Below are 19,713 nucleotides of genomic sequence, written 5' to 3' on the forward strand. Positions count from 1 at the left end.
GATAATAATTATTTGCCTCAATAATTAATGCAAAGACAGCGTGAAGATTGTTGAAATAAAGGTGTCTTTTGGAGGGGAAATTGTATATATATATATATATATATAGTCTATCTAGTATAAATTAGGCTACACGTTGCATCGATATTAATTTAATCGATGTATCTGTTGCAACTTACACCCCATAGCTGAGAGCACATCATCTTCTTCCTACTCATCATCTCCAGTGCTGATCTCTGGGCAGAAGGGGGTGTGTTCTCATCAGAGAGCTGGAAATCCCCCCATTAGTCACATAAAAGCGACCCGAACGGCGGCTCTACATCATATTAAGGCTCGATCCTGTGCTGAACGAGGACTTTAAACTATGTAGGCACGGAGGACAGGGTTTAAATGGGCAATCTGATGGGCAGCTGGAGATATAAGGAGCCGAGCACAGTGGAAGAATGCGACTCGACGTGGGAAACGGACTCGGAGAGTGACGAGCATCAGCCGGGAGGAGAGGAGGAGGACAGCGGTATCTCCGAGTCCATGAGCCCGGCGGATGCCGTCAGAGGAGCCGAACAGCTGGATCACGGATCACCGCAGGTGCCTCTCATCATACACGAGCACTAAAAGAGAACAAAAGATAAACGATAACCACTAAAAATGGTCATTTGGCGTATCTTTAGGAATTGTAAGCGTATGGTCGAATAAAAGATGACAGCGTGTAGTAGTAGCCTAATAATTTTGGTTTTGTCACTAGTATCGTTATAATTATTATAAATTAGGGATGTTCTGCCGTAAAAAAACACAGCGTTACACTGAAAATTGCCCATTTAGAGTAAAATATTGGCTAAATAGCTACCGAACAGATGTATCCAGAATAGTTACAGTTGTGATGGATCCAATTGTCGTGTCATTTTTGTCCCGGTAGGACAAATAGCCTACCACTTAATTTTAGTAATTGGACGTAGGCTTTTAAAATAGTTAATGATACTAATATTAACACAGCAAACGCATATTTTATTTAAAAAATTACTATTTAAAAAGTGTCCCACAAATTTGACCTATATTTGAAGAACCAGCTATGACCTTTAACTTTTGGCCTTTCAGCATTTTGGCTATATTCTATAGGCTATATTTTTATACTTTTCTCATATCTGTGAATCACATTTGACCAAAACAATAAAAAAAAAAATTCAGATTTAGTTCCTTAAACACACTTTCCTCTCCACTCTTGTAATTTTCTCCTAAAAGTCACCATGAAATCAAAATTGATAGTTTTTATCGTATGCAATATTATGCACATCATTAATTTATAAATGTTTAAAATTCATGTGCCTTCATAATCTTTAATCAAAATAATATCCCTTCCTCTTGCTCTTTTCTTCTCTGATGCTGTTTACTGGTGCGAGGGCGGGACAACCTGTCACTCAAATGACATCACAGCAATAGTAAACCACAATGTTACAGTCAATTCCTAGTAGACAACAAATAATGTCCCAGAAGCCGTTTCACTTGGATATACAGTACGTCACAATAGGGGGGGAAACTAGAAAAATAATGCAGATGTTGTTATAATATAGGCTACATGAGATAAAATGAAAAGCTAAAATGATCGATATTAACCAGGAAAAGGGACAAAGTTGTGTCACAGAGTTAACTTTTCTTAGGACGGTTAAAAGTGGGAGGGTGGGTAACAATCTTTGCCCTTGTCATTTGTCATTTGTTTTAAAATGGCTCATGTTCTCTCAAGATTTCTGGATTTTAAGGCCACTGAGACTGTGACATGTTCAATGTGACCTATTTCCTCACAGGAAATTTGTTCTCTTGAATTTCCTGTCAGCAGAAGAAGGAAATTGGATTTTCATTCATTTGACTAAGATTTTGATAACATCATTTCACACTCACTATAATAGTTTTTGTAACCCTGCATCAAAGACCATTATTTAAAGCATTTATGTAAGTGAATTTATTGTTATTAATTAATAAGCTTCACAGGCATTTCAGTATGTCATTGGTCCCAACAAGCAAACAGCTTCATGTGGTGTGTAAGAGTTCAAGGCTTCTGTGCTGTGCTTTCACTCAACCATAAAGATGTTCAGTGTTTGAACATCACAAGAGGCTGAGAGCAAAAAATGGTCATGAATTAGTTAGAAACAAGTACATTCAGCAGTCTACAAAATGGAGCTCTTCTCTTCCATCTATGCATCCCAGTGGGGGAAAGCAGTGACAGTATAGCTCAGATGCTGATGAGTGGAGTCATTCATACTCTCTTTCACTGCCTATGTAACCATTCCGTTCCTCTCGCTCTCTTCCTCTCACACAGTTTGGTGACATGATGGAGTCTTCCACTAGGATGAAGAGGAGCTTTTACGCCGCAAAGGACATGTACAAGTATCGGCACAGTTATCCGGTAAAGAGTTGCATCTACTCTCTTTAGATTTCTCATGCGAAGCTTGGAGGCTGATCATATTTAAATATGAAAATTGCAGTAAAGTCAGCAGATAACATAGTTGAGGCTAGCTCTCACTTATTCTGGGATTTTGTTGCTCAGAACTACAAGGAGCCTCGTCGGCCGAATGAATATCGCAATCTGAGGTTCTATCTGAATAAGATCCCCCTAGTGCCGGATGGTGAGTGTGTTTGCTTTTTCGTTTTAATGAAATAATCATAAGACTGTACAGTGGGATATGGACCGAAAAGCATGCCATTCACTTATGTTACATAAAATTCCTTCATATGTGTACATTTTACTGCATCCACTGAATGTCTCGTGAGTGATATGCTCTAAATATGTACTGCATTAGTGGGGGATTTTCCTGTGTTCTTTAATAATGAAGTAATATTATTGCTATTCTTTCCAGGGCAGCGTTGTATGGTGTTCAAAATGTTTGCCAAACAAATTTGCTTTATTGTTTTTAAATCACCATTATATTAAAGGAACTTCCTCCCTGGAAGTCCCTTGATTCTCATAATGAGACTGTGCCTTAATTGTTACTTGGGGAAATTTTGTTCGCAGTAATAACAAGCAGCCATTTGAGGAATAGAAGCATTGGTGCAAATAATGATCCGGGCTGGTAATCCAGCAAGATTCAAACCATGGTTCACACAAACCATATATGATCCAGAGAGTCATCTGTACTCATGATTATAACACTTCAAGGAATAGTTCAGCCAAAAAAAAAATGAAATTCTGTCATTATTTACTTGTTCCAAATATGTGTGCTGTTACTATTTTCTGTGGAATATGAAAGTTTAAATTTTTTTTTTACATAAAACACTTTTTGAATCATTATTTTGAGTAATATCTTAACAATGAATTGGTTTATGTGATTCACAAAACCTTTCTGAATAATTTCTTCAGCTTCAACGTTCTCGAGCTGAGATCTAAAAAAATGTTTACAAATCTGTATCTTCTTAGCCGTGGTCACTATGACCTGGCATTATATAGACAGTATACGCCTTCTGTATTATGTATCCATGGTTTGGAAAAAAATGAGTAAATAGTGACTGAATTTTACATTCTGGGGTGAACTATTGCTTTAACCTCCATGTTGCACTGGACATGTTCGGAAATTAGATTAAATGTGTCTGTCAAAAAAAGATTTTTTCTAAAGGTAAAAAGAATGTTGTCAGTTCCACCTACAATGTTTCACCTGACAATAAAAGAATATTACAGTACATGAACATACATACTGCAAGAACATTTTTAGACAAACATAAAGCAGTTTTTACAACTGAATACACATGCCAGCTGGTGTGAAGGAAGAACATGGGTTCTGGAGTGCTTCATTAGCTGAATGTTTTCCCTGCGGGCCACTTTAGGCAGACAGACAGTGAAGAAATCTTAGAGGAGCCATTGATTGGTTATTGTGGGCATGTTTGAGAATTAACTGAATCTGTTGTGCAAGCATTTAATGGCAGCATAACTGCTTCACTGCTGTTTATGGAGAAGGACACACACACCCACACACACACACATGCCGTCCTCTGTGTCCCCCAGAGATCTCAGTGTTTCCATGTCACGGATGACCTACACCTCTATTTACACTCTGAAACTACACACACTGCCCTGTGTTTCTTCTTAAAGGGACAGTTCACCCAAAAATGAAAATTCTGTCATCATTTACTCACCCTCGTGTCATACAAGTCAAAGCTGATGAAAGATATGACTTTCTTTTTTATGTGGAACATTAAAAGAAGATATTTTGATATGTCAAAAGGTTTTTGTCCATACATGGTCACCAACATTCTTCAAAATACCTTCTTTTGTGTTCCACAGAAGAAAGAAAGTCATGCAGGTTTGGAACAAGTGGTGAGTCAATTATGACAGAATTTTCTCATTAGCATGTTAATGTTTTCATAAGAGAATAAGTCATGTCGGATATGTGAACGAATCATTCTTTCACAACTTTCAACTGAATCATTTGATCTAGTTCACAAAATAGAGCTGAAAGAACAGTCCCTTTATTATAGAGTTTTAAGTGACTAATACTGAGCTTGGCCTGTTGTGATGATTTATTATTTTTCTCTTGTCCCTCCAGGTATTTATATTGAAGAAATCCTCACTAAATGGAGGGGAGACTATGAAAAACTAGAGCACAATCATACATACATTCAGTGGTAAGACATTTCTTCAATATTCATGCTTCTTTACGAGCAATAAAGTGCACAGTCAGTAATTGCTTAATAAGGCTTAATGACTGAGACGTCACAATTTGTCATTGGCCAGACACTTATTATTATATTTTTACTATGTATTATATTGCTTGTTCAAAGAACAGAGAAAGTTGCAAGCTGATATGTGCATGAGGGATTTTTGGAGGGTGAATTAGAGATGTTTTTCTTTACCATCTGTTCAAAATTAACTGGCAAAATCAAACAAAAGCATGAAAGCGGACAAAGGCAATGATAAAGACAAAATCAGCACGGGTCAGTAACATCCTCATTGGCGACAAAGGATGGCCTTAGGACTGCATTAGATAAAAGTTTCTTTAATGTTTAACGTTGCTTAATTATTCATGGACCGCTTTGGCTGACATCATCTCTTTAGTAACTGAAGAAGCTTTGGGGAATGTCTATGACTTAAGGGCATTTTCTGATTAAATGGTCCATTTTCCTAACATTAAAGATGCGAATGATAAAGGTTTAATCTTAATGGCAGAAGATAAGTGCAAGCCACATTATAGGGATGTATGTAAGCTTTTCTAAGAATTTTAGATTAAATCAAGCATGATTAATTAAACATGCAAGCACTAAAGCATATGAAATAGCATCCAGCTGCTTGGGTGCATCATAGCTTAAAAATCCATACAATTTGTAGTAGGTATATGTTCAGACATGAAAAGGCATATTTCATATTTGTCTTTTTAAGTGCCCTTATTATGCTATTTTAAAGTTTCCTAATTTTGGAGGTCTCCAACAACAGGTTTACATGCGTCAAAGGTCAAATTTTTTTTTAATTTTCTCATAATAATCATTGCACATCACCACAATGTTCAATGATTCTCAAACAGATTTTTTGTTCCGAATCAGTCTCTCTAAATCTCTCCTTTCCACGAACCAACTCTGCTCTGATTGGTCAGATGGCCCAGTCTGTTGTGATTGACAGAGTGTATTTCGGAAATGAACGCCCATTACCATAACTGAACTTCTGCTCTGTTCAGGAGGCTTCCTGTTCCGAAAGCTCAGCTATAGTACACACTGTAAAGACAGTAACGATGACGTTGATTTTACATACATCCCAAATCGATGATGAAACAATGGAAAAACAAATTTTTCATCCTGAACCTTGAGCAAGACGTTTCTCGGTGATGCTTCTCAGTTTGAGGTACATTATGAGATGTTTCAACTTGCTCACCATCAGCATTAGCAAGTGTGCGTCCATCAACAAACAAACAATAAGTGGACGGGCAATATGCTAATGTTTTGTCGTGACATCACTACGAAACGGCTTGCGACTCGTTTGAAAAACGATTTGCTTAATTGACTCAAAGTCGACTCTTACTTTTGATAGACAATAGCTTTATATACGCTGCACTTTCAGATTTAAAACTTTGCAGGATGTTTTCATTGACTTAGAACTATGTTACACACTACATGAAAGGTAATTTTCAAAAATCCATAATAGGGGCTCTTTAAAGCTGTCGGTATCAGAGAAATACTCGTTTGGATTCCGATGATGAGGAAAAACAGGAACTTGCAGTTTGTGCATAAGAGGACAATACATGTCTGCATTGGCTTTATGCCTCTGTTGGCCAAACAATACGAATTGCTTCCTTTTAGCCTTATCAGATCTTTAAATAAAGCTGTTAAGTTTGTAGTCCTAAAACCTGGAAGAGAATTAGCATTTGTGGAGTAAAAAAAACTTTAACTTTTAAGAGACTCACACAATTTATAATTTTTTAATATTTTTTTCAGTATGACCAATGTATTTTTTTTTAAATCCATGTGTGCTTAAAAAAATATTTTACTAAATAACAAGTTGCTAAATTATGATTTAAGTTATCACAAGCATGTACTTTGATCAACTGCTGATATTAGCAAAATTCAAAGCACACAACCGGTTCAATATTCATGCTTGAGGTATAAATGTGTGTTATGTTATGTTGTAGATCAAGACTTGAAAGCCTCCTTAAGTAATGTTAATCACAGACCCAAAAAGCTGCTAAAATTAGCCTTTCGTGTTGTCCTACAAATTGACGTCATGACGTTTGCTTTTTTTTGTTTCATGCCTTAGTCATCCTCTTTTTCATCCTCTTATTAAATTTAAAAATAAATATTACACAATACATACAACACCAATGAAGAAACATGTAAATGGTAATGAATTAGAATCTGCTCACAAGGGGATTTTCAGCTAACATTGAAGGTTGTATGAAGGTTGAACGGTGGTTCTACGTCATGTACTCTTCTAAAGCTCTCAGTTGGGTGTCGTTACATCTCACACACTCTCCTAGCTGAGGCTCCTGTTCGTTCCTGCCTGCGCTGTGATTACAACCGTTGAGGGTGAGGAAGAGGGGGAGGACATGATGCCCAGAGCCCGCGTGAAATAACAACACATTTCTAAAATCAGGCTTCACGCATATGCTGCCAGTCGTACCTCAGCACTCCCTCCTGCTGAGGAAAAAGTGATTAGCTTCTCTCATTTTTTCCCCCCTACTCATTTTTTCACACTCCGTATTCTTGCTGGGCTATTTGCATAATATCAATTAGCGAATGTAAAAACACATAAACGGTGAGTGATTGCAAGCAGTCAAGTCGCTAGCATTTTGCCTGTTTAAGTAAATAAAGATGAGATGTGAGATGACAGTGAAAGTAGAGTTGCCAATTCCGCCTATTATACGCAAATCTGGCCTTGTTTTTTTAAAGAAGTCGCTTAAGGATTTGGGTAATCGTGCGTAGGCTTTTAATGTGAATACACTATATTGCCAAAAGTTTTGGGATGCCTGCCTTTACATGCACAACTTTAATGATATCCCATTCGTTATCCGTAGGGTTTAATATGGAGTTGGCCCACCTTTGCAGCTATAACAGCTTCAACTCTTTGCAAGGCTTTCCACAAGGTTTAGGAGTGTGTTTGGGAGCATGAAATTGTCCAAAATGTCTTGGTATGCTGAAGCATTAAGAGTTCCTTTCACTGGAACTAAGGGGCCAAGCCCAACCCCTGAAAAACAACCCCCACTCCATAATCCCCCCTCCACCAAACTTTACACTTGGCACAATGCAGTCAGGCAAGTACCGTTCTTCTGGCAACTGCCAAACCCAGACTCATCCATCGGATGAGTGCCATTGCACTTGGTGATGTAAGGCTAGGATTCAGCTGCTCCATGAAGCTCTCTACGCACTGTTCTTGAGCTAATCTGAAGGCCACACGAGGTCTGTAGCTATTGACTCTGCAGAAAGCTGGCGACTTCTGCACACTGTGCGCCTCAGCATGCGCTGACCCCGCTCTGTAATTTTACGTGGCCTACCACTTCGTGGCTGAGTTGCGGTTGTTCCCAATTGCTTCCACTTTGTTATAATACCACTAACAGTTGACCGTAGAATATTTAGTAGTGAGGAAATTTCACGAATGGACTTATACACAGGTGGCAACTTATCACAGTACCATGCTTGAATTCACTGAGCTCCTGAATGTGACTCATTCTTTCACAAATGTTTGTAAAAGCAGTCTGCATGCCTAGGTGCTTGATTTTATACATCTGTGGCCATGGAAGTGATTGAAACACCTGAATTCAATGATTTGGAGGGGTGTCCCAATACTTTTGGCAATATAGTGTATCTTATTAGATAGACGGAAAATAAATTAGCTTGTTTACGTGTTTTATGAGTTTTAAGGACAATAAAATCACCATTTGCCAGGGAAGGGACTTTTCTTAATGGGACTACAAAAGGTTTAAAGAATAAAAACGGTTTCAATGTTTTTGACAGAACATAATAGAAAACTGGAACAAAAATTCCTTTTAAAAGGGTTTCCTGTGTAGACTGTGTGATGTGCGTATGCCTCACCTTCACCAAACAAAATCAGGGGTCGCTTATTTTGGGCTTGTTTTTTCAGGCCAAGTCGCTTATTTCTCTAGCAAAACTTGGCAACACTAAGCGAAAGCTTGACTGCTATAGCAGGCAGCCAGCCAGGACTTCATCATGGCTTCAGAGAGAGAAGAGAAACAAGGGAGGCTGAAGAGAAGAAGGGAGAATAAAGATGTGCCGAGGTTTGCGGGTTGTCCTTCGCTAGTGGTTAGCAACATGTAGGATCAAACAGCTGACAGGGAGAAATTTACTCTTTGTTGCATTTGTTTGTGTGTGTGTGTGTGTGTGTGTGTGTGTCCTTTTTCTTGTTCGTCGGTGGTCAGTGCCAATACTGATATCTAGGGAACTTGGTATGGTTGATATAAAGCTAATATATTGTGTAGGCTAATACAATGAAATTATAGCAAATGACTACATTGCTGTAGTTAAAACAGTAGACCATAGCAATAGCAACGTCAAGGTCATGGGTTCACCTTCAATATAAGTCGCTTTGGATAAATGGATAGATGCGTATATATTTAATGTATTTCATTTACTTACTCGCAATTAATCAAAATATGTCCTATAAAACCAAAAATGGTTTCACTTATACATAAATAATGTGTTTGAAAATGTTTATTGTCGAATGTTGTCAGTTGTTTCTCAAATGAATAAATAATGATTCATTCTGAGGTAGATCCTAACCTGTTTCTTGACTGCTGTTACAGGCTCTTCCCACTCAGAGAACAGGGCCTAAATTTTTATGCTCAAGAACTCACTCAGGATGAGATAAAGGTATGTTCCTAAAGTCAAACAACTCCTTTCCAGTCAAGACGTGTACTGTACATTCTTAAAAATTAAAGCTCTTCTGTGGGTCTTCATATCAAAGAACTTTCTTCTTTGTAAGATTCTTTTTTTTGTTGCTGTTTAAGGTCTTGCATTGGAAATATGGTTCTCTGGATTTAAAAAAAATATATTTTAGATACAATTTAACATGTTAAGTACTTGTTTAAATCAGTGTTTTGGTTTGTGGGTTATCTAGAATTAAAAACTAGAGAATAAAATGTTGCTAATATATTAGTCTGTAAGATCCTTTGGTTCTAATTGGAGCCTTTATTTTTAATAGTGTGTTATCACCTAGTCAAAGGTGCCAGAACATCCATAAATAGGATTCAGGCAGTGGCACGTGATGCATTTTAGTCTCATCCTGCCTTTTTTTATTTGACCTTAAATAATCTGCTGTAGTCATTGTGCACTGCAGATCAACTTTTACTGAGTGAGTTTTTGACTTCAACAGGAATTCCAAAACACTCGAGAAGCCAAGAGACGCTTCCTCCTAGCATATACTATCATGTTGGATTTCTTTGGAATCAAACTCCTGGATAAAAATGGGAATGTAGCTCGGGCCCCAAATTGGCAGGATCGCTTCCAGCACCTGAATGAGTGAGTCCTTTTTTCCGGAATAAATACTTTAATCTGATCTTTATGTTCTACTCCACCTCAACCAGTTATCTTTACATTCCCTAATCTTAGTCTCCTGCTATATTTAGGGTACTTTAGTCCAGGGAGTCAGCATCCTAAGTCTCCAATCCCTGCAACACAATTTCGGTCATGACCCTGACTGTACCGTCATGTGACCATCTCATGCAGGGGCCGGAGAAATGGGTCAGATGCACAGAGGAGTATAAATAGAGAAGAACTGAATAGGATACAAAAAACTGAATGTAAGCGGGGAAAGAAATGTTGAGACAGTTGGAAAGGAGAGTTAAAGATGAGTTTGATGAACGCATGATAAGCAAAGAGGGAGCGAAAGAAAATCCGCAGTGCAGTGGGCTGTGTGGTAGACATAGATGACTGTGCGTATCAGACTGTGTGTCATTGCCCCAGGACTGTGCCACAGAGGACACATATTACATTACAGAGTTACTCCGCTTGATGAACTTTGTCTGCAGTGTGAATGGCCCTGTCCCAAAAGCTGTAATTTTGAGAATGCTGAGTGTATTCATCTTACACTGGACAAAAATGACTTCTTAATGAGTTTTTATTTTGCCTTTTTTATTTGTTTTCCACCAAAAATGCATTTCAGATCAATTTACCTTGATAAGCAACACTGCATAAGATATTTAGGCCTGTTTTCAAGTAATGTAATTTCATTATAATTGTTTTTGGATATACTGCACTGGCAGATGTTTTCACTTATTTTAATCTTGTTTATACTTCAAACAAGTGAAAAAAATCTGCCAGTGCAGTAAGACAAAATACAATATAATTTACAGTTTTTATAAATTCTAACTGGAAAATAATAAATAGATTTTTTTGCTGTGTGGCCAAAGATTAGTCAAAACAACTTAAAAGGAATAGTTCACTCAAAAATGGTCTCATAATTTACTAACACTTAAGCCATCCTAGGTATATATGACTTTCTTCTTTCAGCCAAACACAATCTGAGTTATATTAAAAAATATTAAAATAGAAAATAATAATCTCTTCCAAGCTTTATAATGTGAGTGAATAGTAACCTTTGAAGATTTTGAGGTCCAAAAAAGCGCATGCATCCATTAGAAAAGTAATTCATATGGCTCCAGGGGGTTAATAAAGGCCTTCTGAATCAAAATATTCATATTTACCACTTTATAAAAACTAGAATCACTGGCCTCTGGTAACGTCCGTACACCAGTCGAGTGACCTCTGACCCGTCGCATGACATATTGACGAATGTGGAAGCGCAGAGGATAGAGTAAAACTAGTGGTGGGCATAGATACATTTTTTAAATCTAGATTAATCTCACTGTAATCTTGGAATTAATCTAGATTACAATGGCTCATTTGAATTCTGCCGAAGGCATTCAGAATATGTGTACTAGTAAGTGATCGTTTGTCTTAAGTTTGAATAATAAATAACTTCTGTCCCTTTAAGACCTGACGCACGCATGGATCCCACTGTTCCTGTGAGCTGGTTACGACTGTGTTTATGTTAAAACTCACCAAGATGGGCATTGAGACAGTTTTGAGTGTATTTGACCATTAATAAGCTGGAAAAAGGAGCTCATTTTTGCACTTGTATGTCAGAGGCGGGTTTATTACGGTATGTGTGTGTGCTCTTCAGATGCGAGCGCGAAATCAGCGGGAATTAGTAGAATTAACGTTATGTGCAACCCCGCGCGAAATTCAGACCGGTCACACCAATAGTAACACGCTGTCATGAGGGAAAATCCAGCAGAACACCCGTTCGCCATGTTCATAGGATTAAACGGACTGAATGAGAGAAGGCGGGTGCGTGTCAACTCACTGTCGGTCGGAGAGGAGAGGAGAGCGCAGCTGATATCCATACTGTAGAAAATGAGTATTGTATCGTTTCAGATATTTCAGTATCGATACATAGCGAAATATCGATATTTTTGACAACACTAGTAGGCATACACACAGGTTCGAAGACTCGTTCTCTCGCCCCCTACAGTGCAATTCGGCTAGGTATACATCCACGCTAAAATATCAAGGTGAAAGTAATCATAGCTTGTGTAGTATAGACCCCGCTCCCAACCCAACTTTGAGAATAGATTAACGGCGATATTTTTTTATCGCCTGATAAGAGTCTCACATTAATGCAGCACATTAACGCCGATAACGGCCCACCACTAAGTAAAACACAACACCAGTCACGAATTAGAAGTCTAAAACGAGAATTTTTAAAGAGAAATGTCGGAGGAGCTTGAGTTTGTTGCCCAGCCCTATTTGTTTGAACCGCGAGAGGAGTCTACTCTCACCTTAGCTTACGCTATGGCTAAGTCTTACTGTACGCCTGAACTTGACTCTCTCTTACCAGAAGCTTGTGATTACAGTTTATAAAGTTCGAATTATGGATATTTTTACAAAAACACATCACTTCACTTCAGAAGGCATTTATTAACCACCTGGAGCTGTCTGAATTATTTTTTATGATGGATGGATGCGCTTTTTTAGGCTTCAAAATCTCAGTTACTTCTCACTCCCATTATGAAGCTTGGAAGAGCCAGGAAATTTGTGCGACTTTTTTTTTCAAGTTGAACTTTTAACTTGAATACCTTGTCATGCGTAAAACTTTGCAAAACATGCAAGACATGAGAGCAACGGTCTTATTCTATGTGAACGACCCCTTAAAGGGACAGTTTACCTCAAAATGAAACTGACCCCATGATTTACTCACCCTCAAGCCACCCTAGGTGTATGGCATTCTTCTTTCAGACGAATTCAATTGGAGTTATATTAAAAATGTCCTGGCTAATCCAAGCATTATAATGGGAGTGAATGGCAGCCCAAAATTTGAAGACCAAAAAAAGTGCATCCATCCATTATAAAAGTAATCCACACGGCTGTGGGGGGTTAATAAAGGCCTTCTGAAGTGAATCGGTGGGTTTGAGTAAGAAAAATATCCATATTTAAAACTTTATAAAGTAAAATATCTAGCTTCCGCCTTCTACATTTACATTTATGCATTTAGCAGACGCTTTTATCCAAAGCTACTTACAACTTGGGAGTACAGGAAGCGATTGAAATACTGAGTCCATACATTGCTCAGTGTAGCACAGGCATAGAGTAGGGAGGGAAAAAGGGCAGAAAGAGGAAAAGAAAGTTTTTATTTTAATTTTTTATTTTATTGCGCATTGCAGTAGTCATAAATATATAAATAAAAATATCTAAATAATATCTACATAAAATATCTAGCTTCCGCCTTCTGGTGGACCGCCTTCCGTATTCAACTAACGGAAAAGTGTAACTGGCATGACGTATGACGTCAGACATTGTGTAAGTGTTTTGAACTACAAGAGGTGTTACACTTTTTTTCGTTAGTTAAATACGGAAGGCGATCCGCCGTAAGGATATTTTTTAATGTAACTCGGATTGTATTCGTCTGAAAGAAGAATGTCATACACACCTAGGATGAGTAAATTATGGGATAATTTTCATTTTTGGGTGAACTATCCCTTTAATATGCTTGGGTCCTTTGCCACTATTCCTAACAATGTAAAATTACCAAAAATAAAATGTCATAAAATGTTCTCCTTTGTCAACAACCAACATTACTTTAATTGAAACTGTTGGAAATTGTGTTAAACCTATTTTTTGTACTATGACCTCTTTTCTTTTCCAGGTCGCAGCACAACTACTTGCGTATCACTCGCATTCTGAAAAGCCTTGGTGAGCTGGGCTTTGAAAGCTTCAAGCTGCCTCTGGTGCGTCTGCTGTTGGAGGAGGCGCTGGTGGAGGGCACATTACCCAACATGCGTCACAGCGCACTGGAATATTTTGTCTTCACACTGCGGCAGCACGCTCAAAGACGTGCCCTGCTTCGCTTCGCCCAGCGCCACTACCATCCGCCCGAGAACTTCATCTGGGGGCCACCCAAGAAGAAACGCATTTCGGCCTCTGGATCCACAGGGACAAGAGTGGGAAAAAGCGAAGCGGTGGAGAGGAGTGCGGGCAAAGCCAGGTCACCTAGGGAGGGCAGGAATAACTTAGAGAGGGAGGTGGAGGACATGGACGAGAGGAAGAGTGGAGAGTGGAAAACAGTGAAAGGGTCCAAGGTCCTGCAGGAGGGCAGGGGGAGGGTAGATCTAGAAGAATATATTGAGACCATTCCTCTGTAAGAATAGAAAGAGGGATTCTGGGAATGCTCAAGTATCTGAGCTTCAAGTTAGGCAAAGGAATGGCACAGCAATATTACTCCATACTATTGCCTTTTAGAGACTTGCTTTGTGAACAACTTGACTGTTTGACTTTTTTTTTTTTTTAAATACGAAGTGTTTTTTCTTAACTCTGAATACTTTTCAAAGTGTTAGCGGATGAATTTCTCTACTGTAATTCTTACTTGCAGCCCTCTGGAGAGTTCTTAGCACATATATATATAGTGCTACCTGAGCACATTGTGTGAAATATTGCACTTTTTGTCTATTCAGTCTTCCCCTGTGAGAGAATATTATCTTAGTCTACAGGCTTTGAGAATAGGCTTTATTTGCTAATCATAAGCCCGACTCTCAGACAGACGTGTCTTTTTCCGTGTTTAGAGCTTGCTGAAGTTTCTTGTAATGGATACTCGTAGCTCCTTGTAACAGATCGTAATAATGTGTAGTCCGTATGAATATACTTGCAGGAATTTTCAGGTAATTGATCTTCCATGTTTTTATAGGTACGTGTGAGACTTTAATCCAGTTTTCTCAAAAACATCTTGCAATATAAAGTGCCTCTTCTTTCGTTTGTTACAGCATGTGTGTCGCGCTCTATCATTTTGAGTCTGAAGTAGTGCGCCGTTTGTGGAAAAACAATAAGGAAAACGAACTTGAATTTTATGTTTTTTGATTAAACAAGGTATCATATATCAAATTATGTAAATTTTTTATAAAACGGCATGCCCATTACTCCAACCTACAGCTATTATCCAGAGCGTGCGCGTTAACCAATCTTATATTCAGATACTAGTTAAAGCACAAAATAAACATGACTGGACTTCCAAAGGTCTATTGAAAAATAAAGTACAACCTACTAAAATGTATAATTTATTATGTAATCGATGAAGAAGTGTTTCAATGTCGGAAAGACGCCAATAAAACAGCTTGTAGGCTGCGTTACATTTACCTCAGGAAAGCCATTCAATGACCATAGCGTTAGCTAGCTGGAAAAGTAAAAGTATAGTTTATATATGCACAACATTATAAATAAGCTTTATATTTTAACTTAGCCTGTTATTGTCTTAATTAGCCTATAAGAATGAATTTCCTAATTCTGACAGAAAACACGGAGTCTTTAGACGTCATTTTCTCAGTGATTATGGTTATCTCGACGATGGTTTGAAAGATAATGGTAATATCATTAGAAAGCAGAAAAGTTGCTTTTTCATTTGTTTTGAGTGCATATGACTCAAAACTACTCAAAGTGATGGAGCATATCACATACTGTATGTATGTGTGAGAGTGTATGCTGCCTTTCTCTCATCATACTTGGTGTTTATGTGTGGACAATCAGGGCTATTGATGGTCACTATCCACATAGAATAGAAATACATTTTTAAAGCAGATATTAATTCAAATGGATCAAGTGTGAATGTTATGTGTGTGTTTATTCCACACTGCTGTTTCAGAGTGTACCCAGAGGGCTAGCCATACCTCCACAGCACAGGTGTGTGTGTGTATGTGTGTGTAGCCTAACTGTTATGGAGTTCTGCCTGTTTTAGTTTCTACCGACACAAAAAGAAGTGAAAATTTTCTTCCATAATAGTGGCTGAAGCCAATCTTCCATTCTCTTGGATTAAACGATGAAGGCTCTCTGTCCTTGTCTTGTTTTTCTCGCAGCCTCTTTCCCTCAGTCAATATTTGGATTGAGCACACTTTTCTGTTTGCCGTCTAATCCAGTTCGTACCCTGGGGTTCATTAAACCCCGTCTTTCTGAATGTGTGAGAGTCACATTCTTCTTCTTCCAAATGGACAGATAGCTCTTGTGTCTAAAACATGAAAAATCAATGTTGTCTACTAAGATGCCTTCATCTGGTCGTTTTTTGAACGCAGCAATCATGTGCATGTGGTATGGCAGTTGGTGAAACGTACATTTGAAGAAGTAAATTTGTTCACAAATGTCTTTTTCAACTTCTACTAAGAAATAAGTATTAAATATTTGCTTGCTTATCTCTTGTTCTTGATTTTTAGATGTGAAGTTATGCTTTGGAAGCCAGTCTGAAACCATTTTGTAGACCATTTTTTTACAAAAAAAAGACAAAAACATTGCCTTTAAGTCAAGCAACGAAACTTCAGTTTCAGACATAGCTAGTGACTGGGAAACAAATAGCCATCTTCTCTTCATCCATCTTGGTCTAAAAGACTGTTGAATCCACATTTCAGTGTTTCTTGTGCCATAATTGTTGGAAAACGTTTGACTGGCCTAATGTAAGGCACAATAAGTGTGTTTTTTAAATATATTCAACTTTGTTGGGAAGTGATCATTTGTTATCAAAGGATATGTGACATATGGAAGTTTATATTGTGGCCTACTGTATAATAAAGTGCAGCTCTTTGACGAATTGTAAGTGTGTGTGTGTGTGTGTGTGTGTGTGTGTAAATGTGGCTACTGAATTTTGATGTTCTGCAAACTTGGCACAACTGCTATTATGCACCTTTTAATTTACCCCTATGATTTACTCACCGTACATTTAATTCAATTAAATTGAACTAAACTGTGGGGCCAGTTATCAGAGGAGAAATGGGCATGTTACTATTATGACTTTTCAAACATATATTTATGCACTTTGAGAAGATAAATGCACATATAAAGCAATTCTTTGTGATAAAAAATGCTGAATAAAAACAAATTGAAACCACAGACGTGCCACATTAATTTCATCATCTTTTTTTTACTACATACTAGAATACTTCTGATTGATCAATCACAACATTGTGTTAATATATAATTTATAATTACATATAGTAGGCTATTTGATATACAACTAGAATATTTATTAAATACTGTGTATGTATTTATTTATTTGATAAAGAACAGTGTAATTAGCAGAGTAAAACACTTGGCTGGCCATAAAATGAACCACTTCAGGGTGATATACGAGACCCCCATAGCTTTTGGGTCCCGATATATTTGGGTTTTGTTTTGCAATAGCAACTGACTAACTGAAGGTTATCTCTTACTTATGTCATTTCAAAACAATCTCTCAGCTTAAGATAAAGCAGCCCAGTGGGTTGTGTCTTTGACAGAGGACAAGTTGAATAGTCTGTCCCCTCCCATAATCCATACGGCTTGTTTGAGAGGATTGTAAAGTCAGGGAATACAGCTGAAATTGTGATAAAATCACAGAAGAGAGGTGCCATATGGTCTGTTCAGGCAGCCTGGTCCCCGGCGGGCTTAAGGAGAACGTGTGTGCCGTAATCAGCTTGAGCCTTGCTGTTGCTTGTCAAACCGTCAGTGTGTGGGACCGGTTTTCCTGACGTACACCTGTGAGTGTGACTTTACCTGCCAGATCTTCAGTCAGAGAGTTGTCAGACACAAACCTGTCCCGCCTCTCCTGCTGCGCTCCTGCACATCTTCTCCTGTGCTTTTCTTTGACATGTTCAGGCTCTTTTCACAAACAAAAAAGGAGCATGATAATGCCATGTTTTTGGAGACCATGGTAATATTGTGATAAAATTTGAAACGGAGTGTCATATGATGGTATGTGAATATGGTAATTCAGCAATGGTTTGTCTCCCATCCCAATTTTAAATAAATAATATGTATGAAAAATACACAAAAATATTATTGTTATACATTTTGCATAATTTAACAGCATTACAGCTTGATTGGAAATGACACTAAAAATACTGCTCACACGTGAAATGAACCTTATTTTGTGTTGTGACAGGATTATAATTGTAATTTCGGAAATATTTGTTATGTAGTGGCAGGGAACGGAAGAGTCAAGGATCTAAACGCAGCAGCAACAACAACAAAAATTTTCACAACACAAAGATAATACAAAACAGGGAGCAGAAACAAAATGCAAAACAAGGTGATCTGATCAGATACGAAACCACAACAGCTACAACAGACTACTGAAACACAGGGTAATATATACACAAGATAACAAGAGACAGGTGAGGATAATTAATCACAATAGCAACAAACAAGGGAACTATGGAAACAAACAAGTGAGCAGGAAATTAAACAGGAACAATGCACAGAAAATACTTGTAACAATTGTAACAAATTATTTCGGGTTTATGTCGCCTAATTGATTATGTTATTTAAGTATAATTTAACTGACACACTGTCTTCAAATTGTTTGTTTACTTAACCTGCATCCGTTAGCAGTTAGTAAAACACTGTGTTTTACTCCAGGACTGTGGTTGTGTGTGGTAATGTGCTGAGTGGAAGGCAGCGTGGCCGTACTGATCAGGAGTGACAGAATGAGGTGGAGGGGTTGTGTGTTGGAGAGCGGATACTTCCCGTGACTCACTGCTCTAGTTTGTGTGTGTGTGCATGTATCTCCTTTGCTGTGCTGTATAATCTCATTCAATTAGAAGCTTCAAAGCTTCATACCATAAACATACAACACAGTGAAACAGCACCAACCACAGGTCAGGCAAGAATGGATCAGTCAGCGTGTTTAGATGTGGCCTACTGAATGACCTACCATTCACATGGCCCAAGCAACTAATATCCCAGCAGTCATTGTGCCTTTTTACTGTTCAGTATGGAATACTAGCTTACTTGCTGAGTACTAAGCATTATTTACTGTATACTGTATTTTTTCAAATAGAAAGTAAACATTTATTTCCTGTGTAAGTGTACTTCCTATTGAAAAACAATTTGAAACGCTTGTTACCTTTTCATTTAATTTAGTGCAAGACAGACACACAAACCTTGATTTTCTACTCACTATTGCAATTCGGTGGTATTAAGGGGAGGGGACATTCTAGAGAGAATTTGATTGGATAAAAAAAATAAATGCTGTTCTTTTGAACTTTCTATTCGTCAAAGAATCCTGAAAAAAGGTATATGGTTTCCACAAAAATATTAAGCAGCACAACTGTTGATTTCTGAATGATCACTGTGACACTGAAGACTAAGAGTAATGATGCTGAAAATTCAGCTTTGCCATCGAAGGAATAAATTACATTTTAAAATATATAAAATAGGGAAAAAAATGTATTTGCAATTGTAATTTTTCACAATATTACTGTTTTTACTGTATTTTATTGATCAAATAAATCAGCCTTGGTGAGGATAAGAGACTTATTTCAAAAGCATTACAAATGTTCTATCAACCCCAAACTTTTGAACGGAATAAATGAGTAGCCTATTTTTAAATTTTAAATGTGTATATTTATGTGTAAAATTTAGTTGTTAATACTCTCAAAGTTAACAGATTTGGGCCTGGTTTCACAGATGGAATTTAGATTAAGCCAGTATTAGTTCAATTAGGACATTTAAGTAGCTTTTTATAAATGTGCCTTAGAAAAAAACATTACTGGTGTGCATCTTGAGACAAAACAATGGCAGTGACATATTTTAAGAAATGTCAGTGCAAGTTGCTTTCAGTTAAAACAGCTCAAACATGCATTTAATCTGGGACTAGACTTAAGCCTTGTCTGTGGAACCGGGGGTTAAAGACTCAAACCCACAAAATTGTGGTTTCATGGGGTCTTAAAGGAGCAATGTCCATATAATCCTGCTGACAGCAATGATAAGAGTATAAGCAGCTGTTTACCT

General features: G+C 37.7%; 1 protein-coding gene across 2 annotated transcripts; it reads left to right on the top strand.

The window, feature by feature from the left end:
* Nucleotides 1-270: 270 nt before the first annotated feature.
* On the top strand, nucleotides 271-16,832 carry ogfrl1 (opioid growth factor receptor-like 1). Of its 2 annotated transcripts, XM_079842369.1 has the most exons (8): nucleotides 338-582; nucleotides 2,306-2,392; nucleotides 2,534-2,612; nucleotides 4,262-4,294; nucleotides 4,524-4,602; nucleotides 9,219-9,285; nucleotides 9,788-9,933; nucleotides 13,619-16,826. In XM_079842369.1, the coding sequence occupies exons 1-8, from the start codon at nucleotides 388-390 to the stop codon at nucleotides 14,112-14,114; spliced, it is 1,182 nt and encodes a 393-aa protein (XP_079698495.1). In that variant the 5' UTR covers nucleotides 338-387; the 3' UTR covers nucleotides 14,115-16,826. The 2 variants fall into 2 exon arrangements, with proteins under 2 accessions (XP_079698496.1, XP_079698495.1); XM_079842370.1 differs by lacking the exon at nucleotides 4,262-4,294 and having other exon boundaries at nucleotides 271-582; nucleotides 13,619-16,832.
* The last annotated feature ends 2,881 nt before the right edge of the window (nucleotides 16,833-19,713 follow it).

The sequence above is a fragment of the Gobio gobio genome (genome assembly GCF_949357685.1).
Source record: "Gobio gobio genome assembly, chromosome: 18".
NCBI classification, from domain to species: domain Eukaryota; kingdom Metazoa; phylum Chordata; class Actinopteri; order Cypriniformes; family Gobionidae; genus Gobio; species Gobio gobio.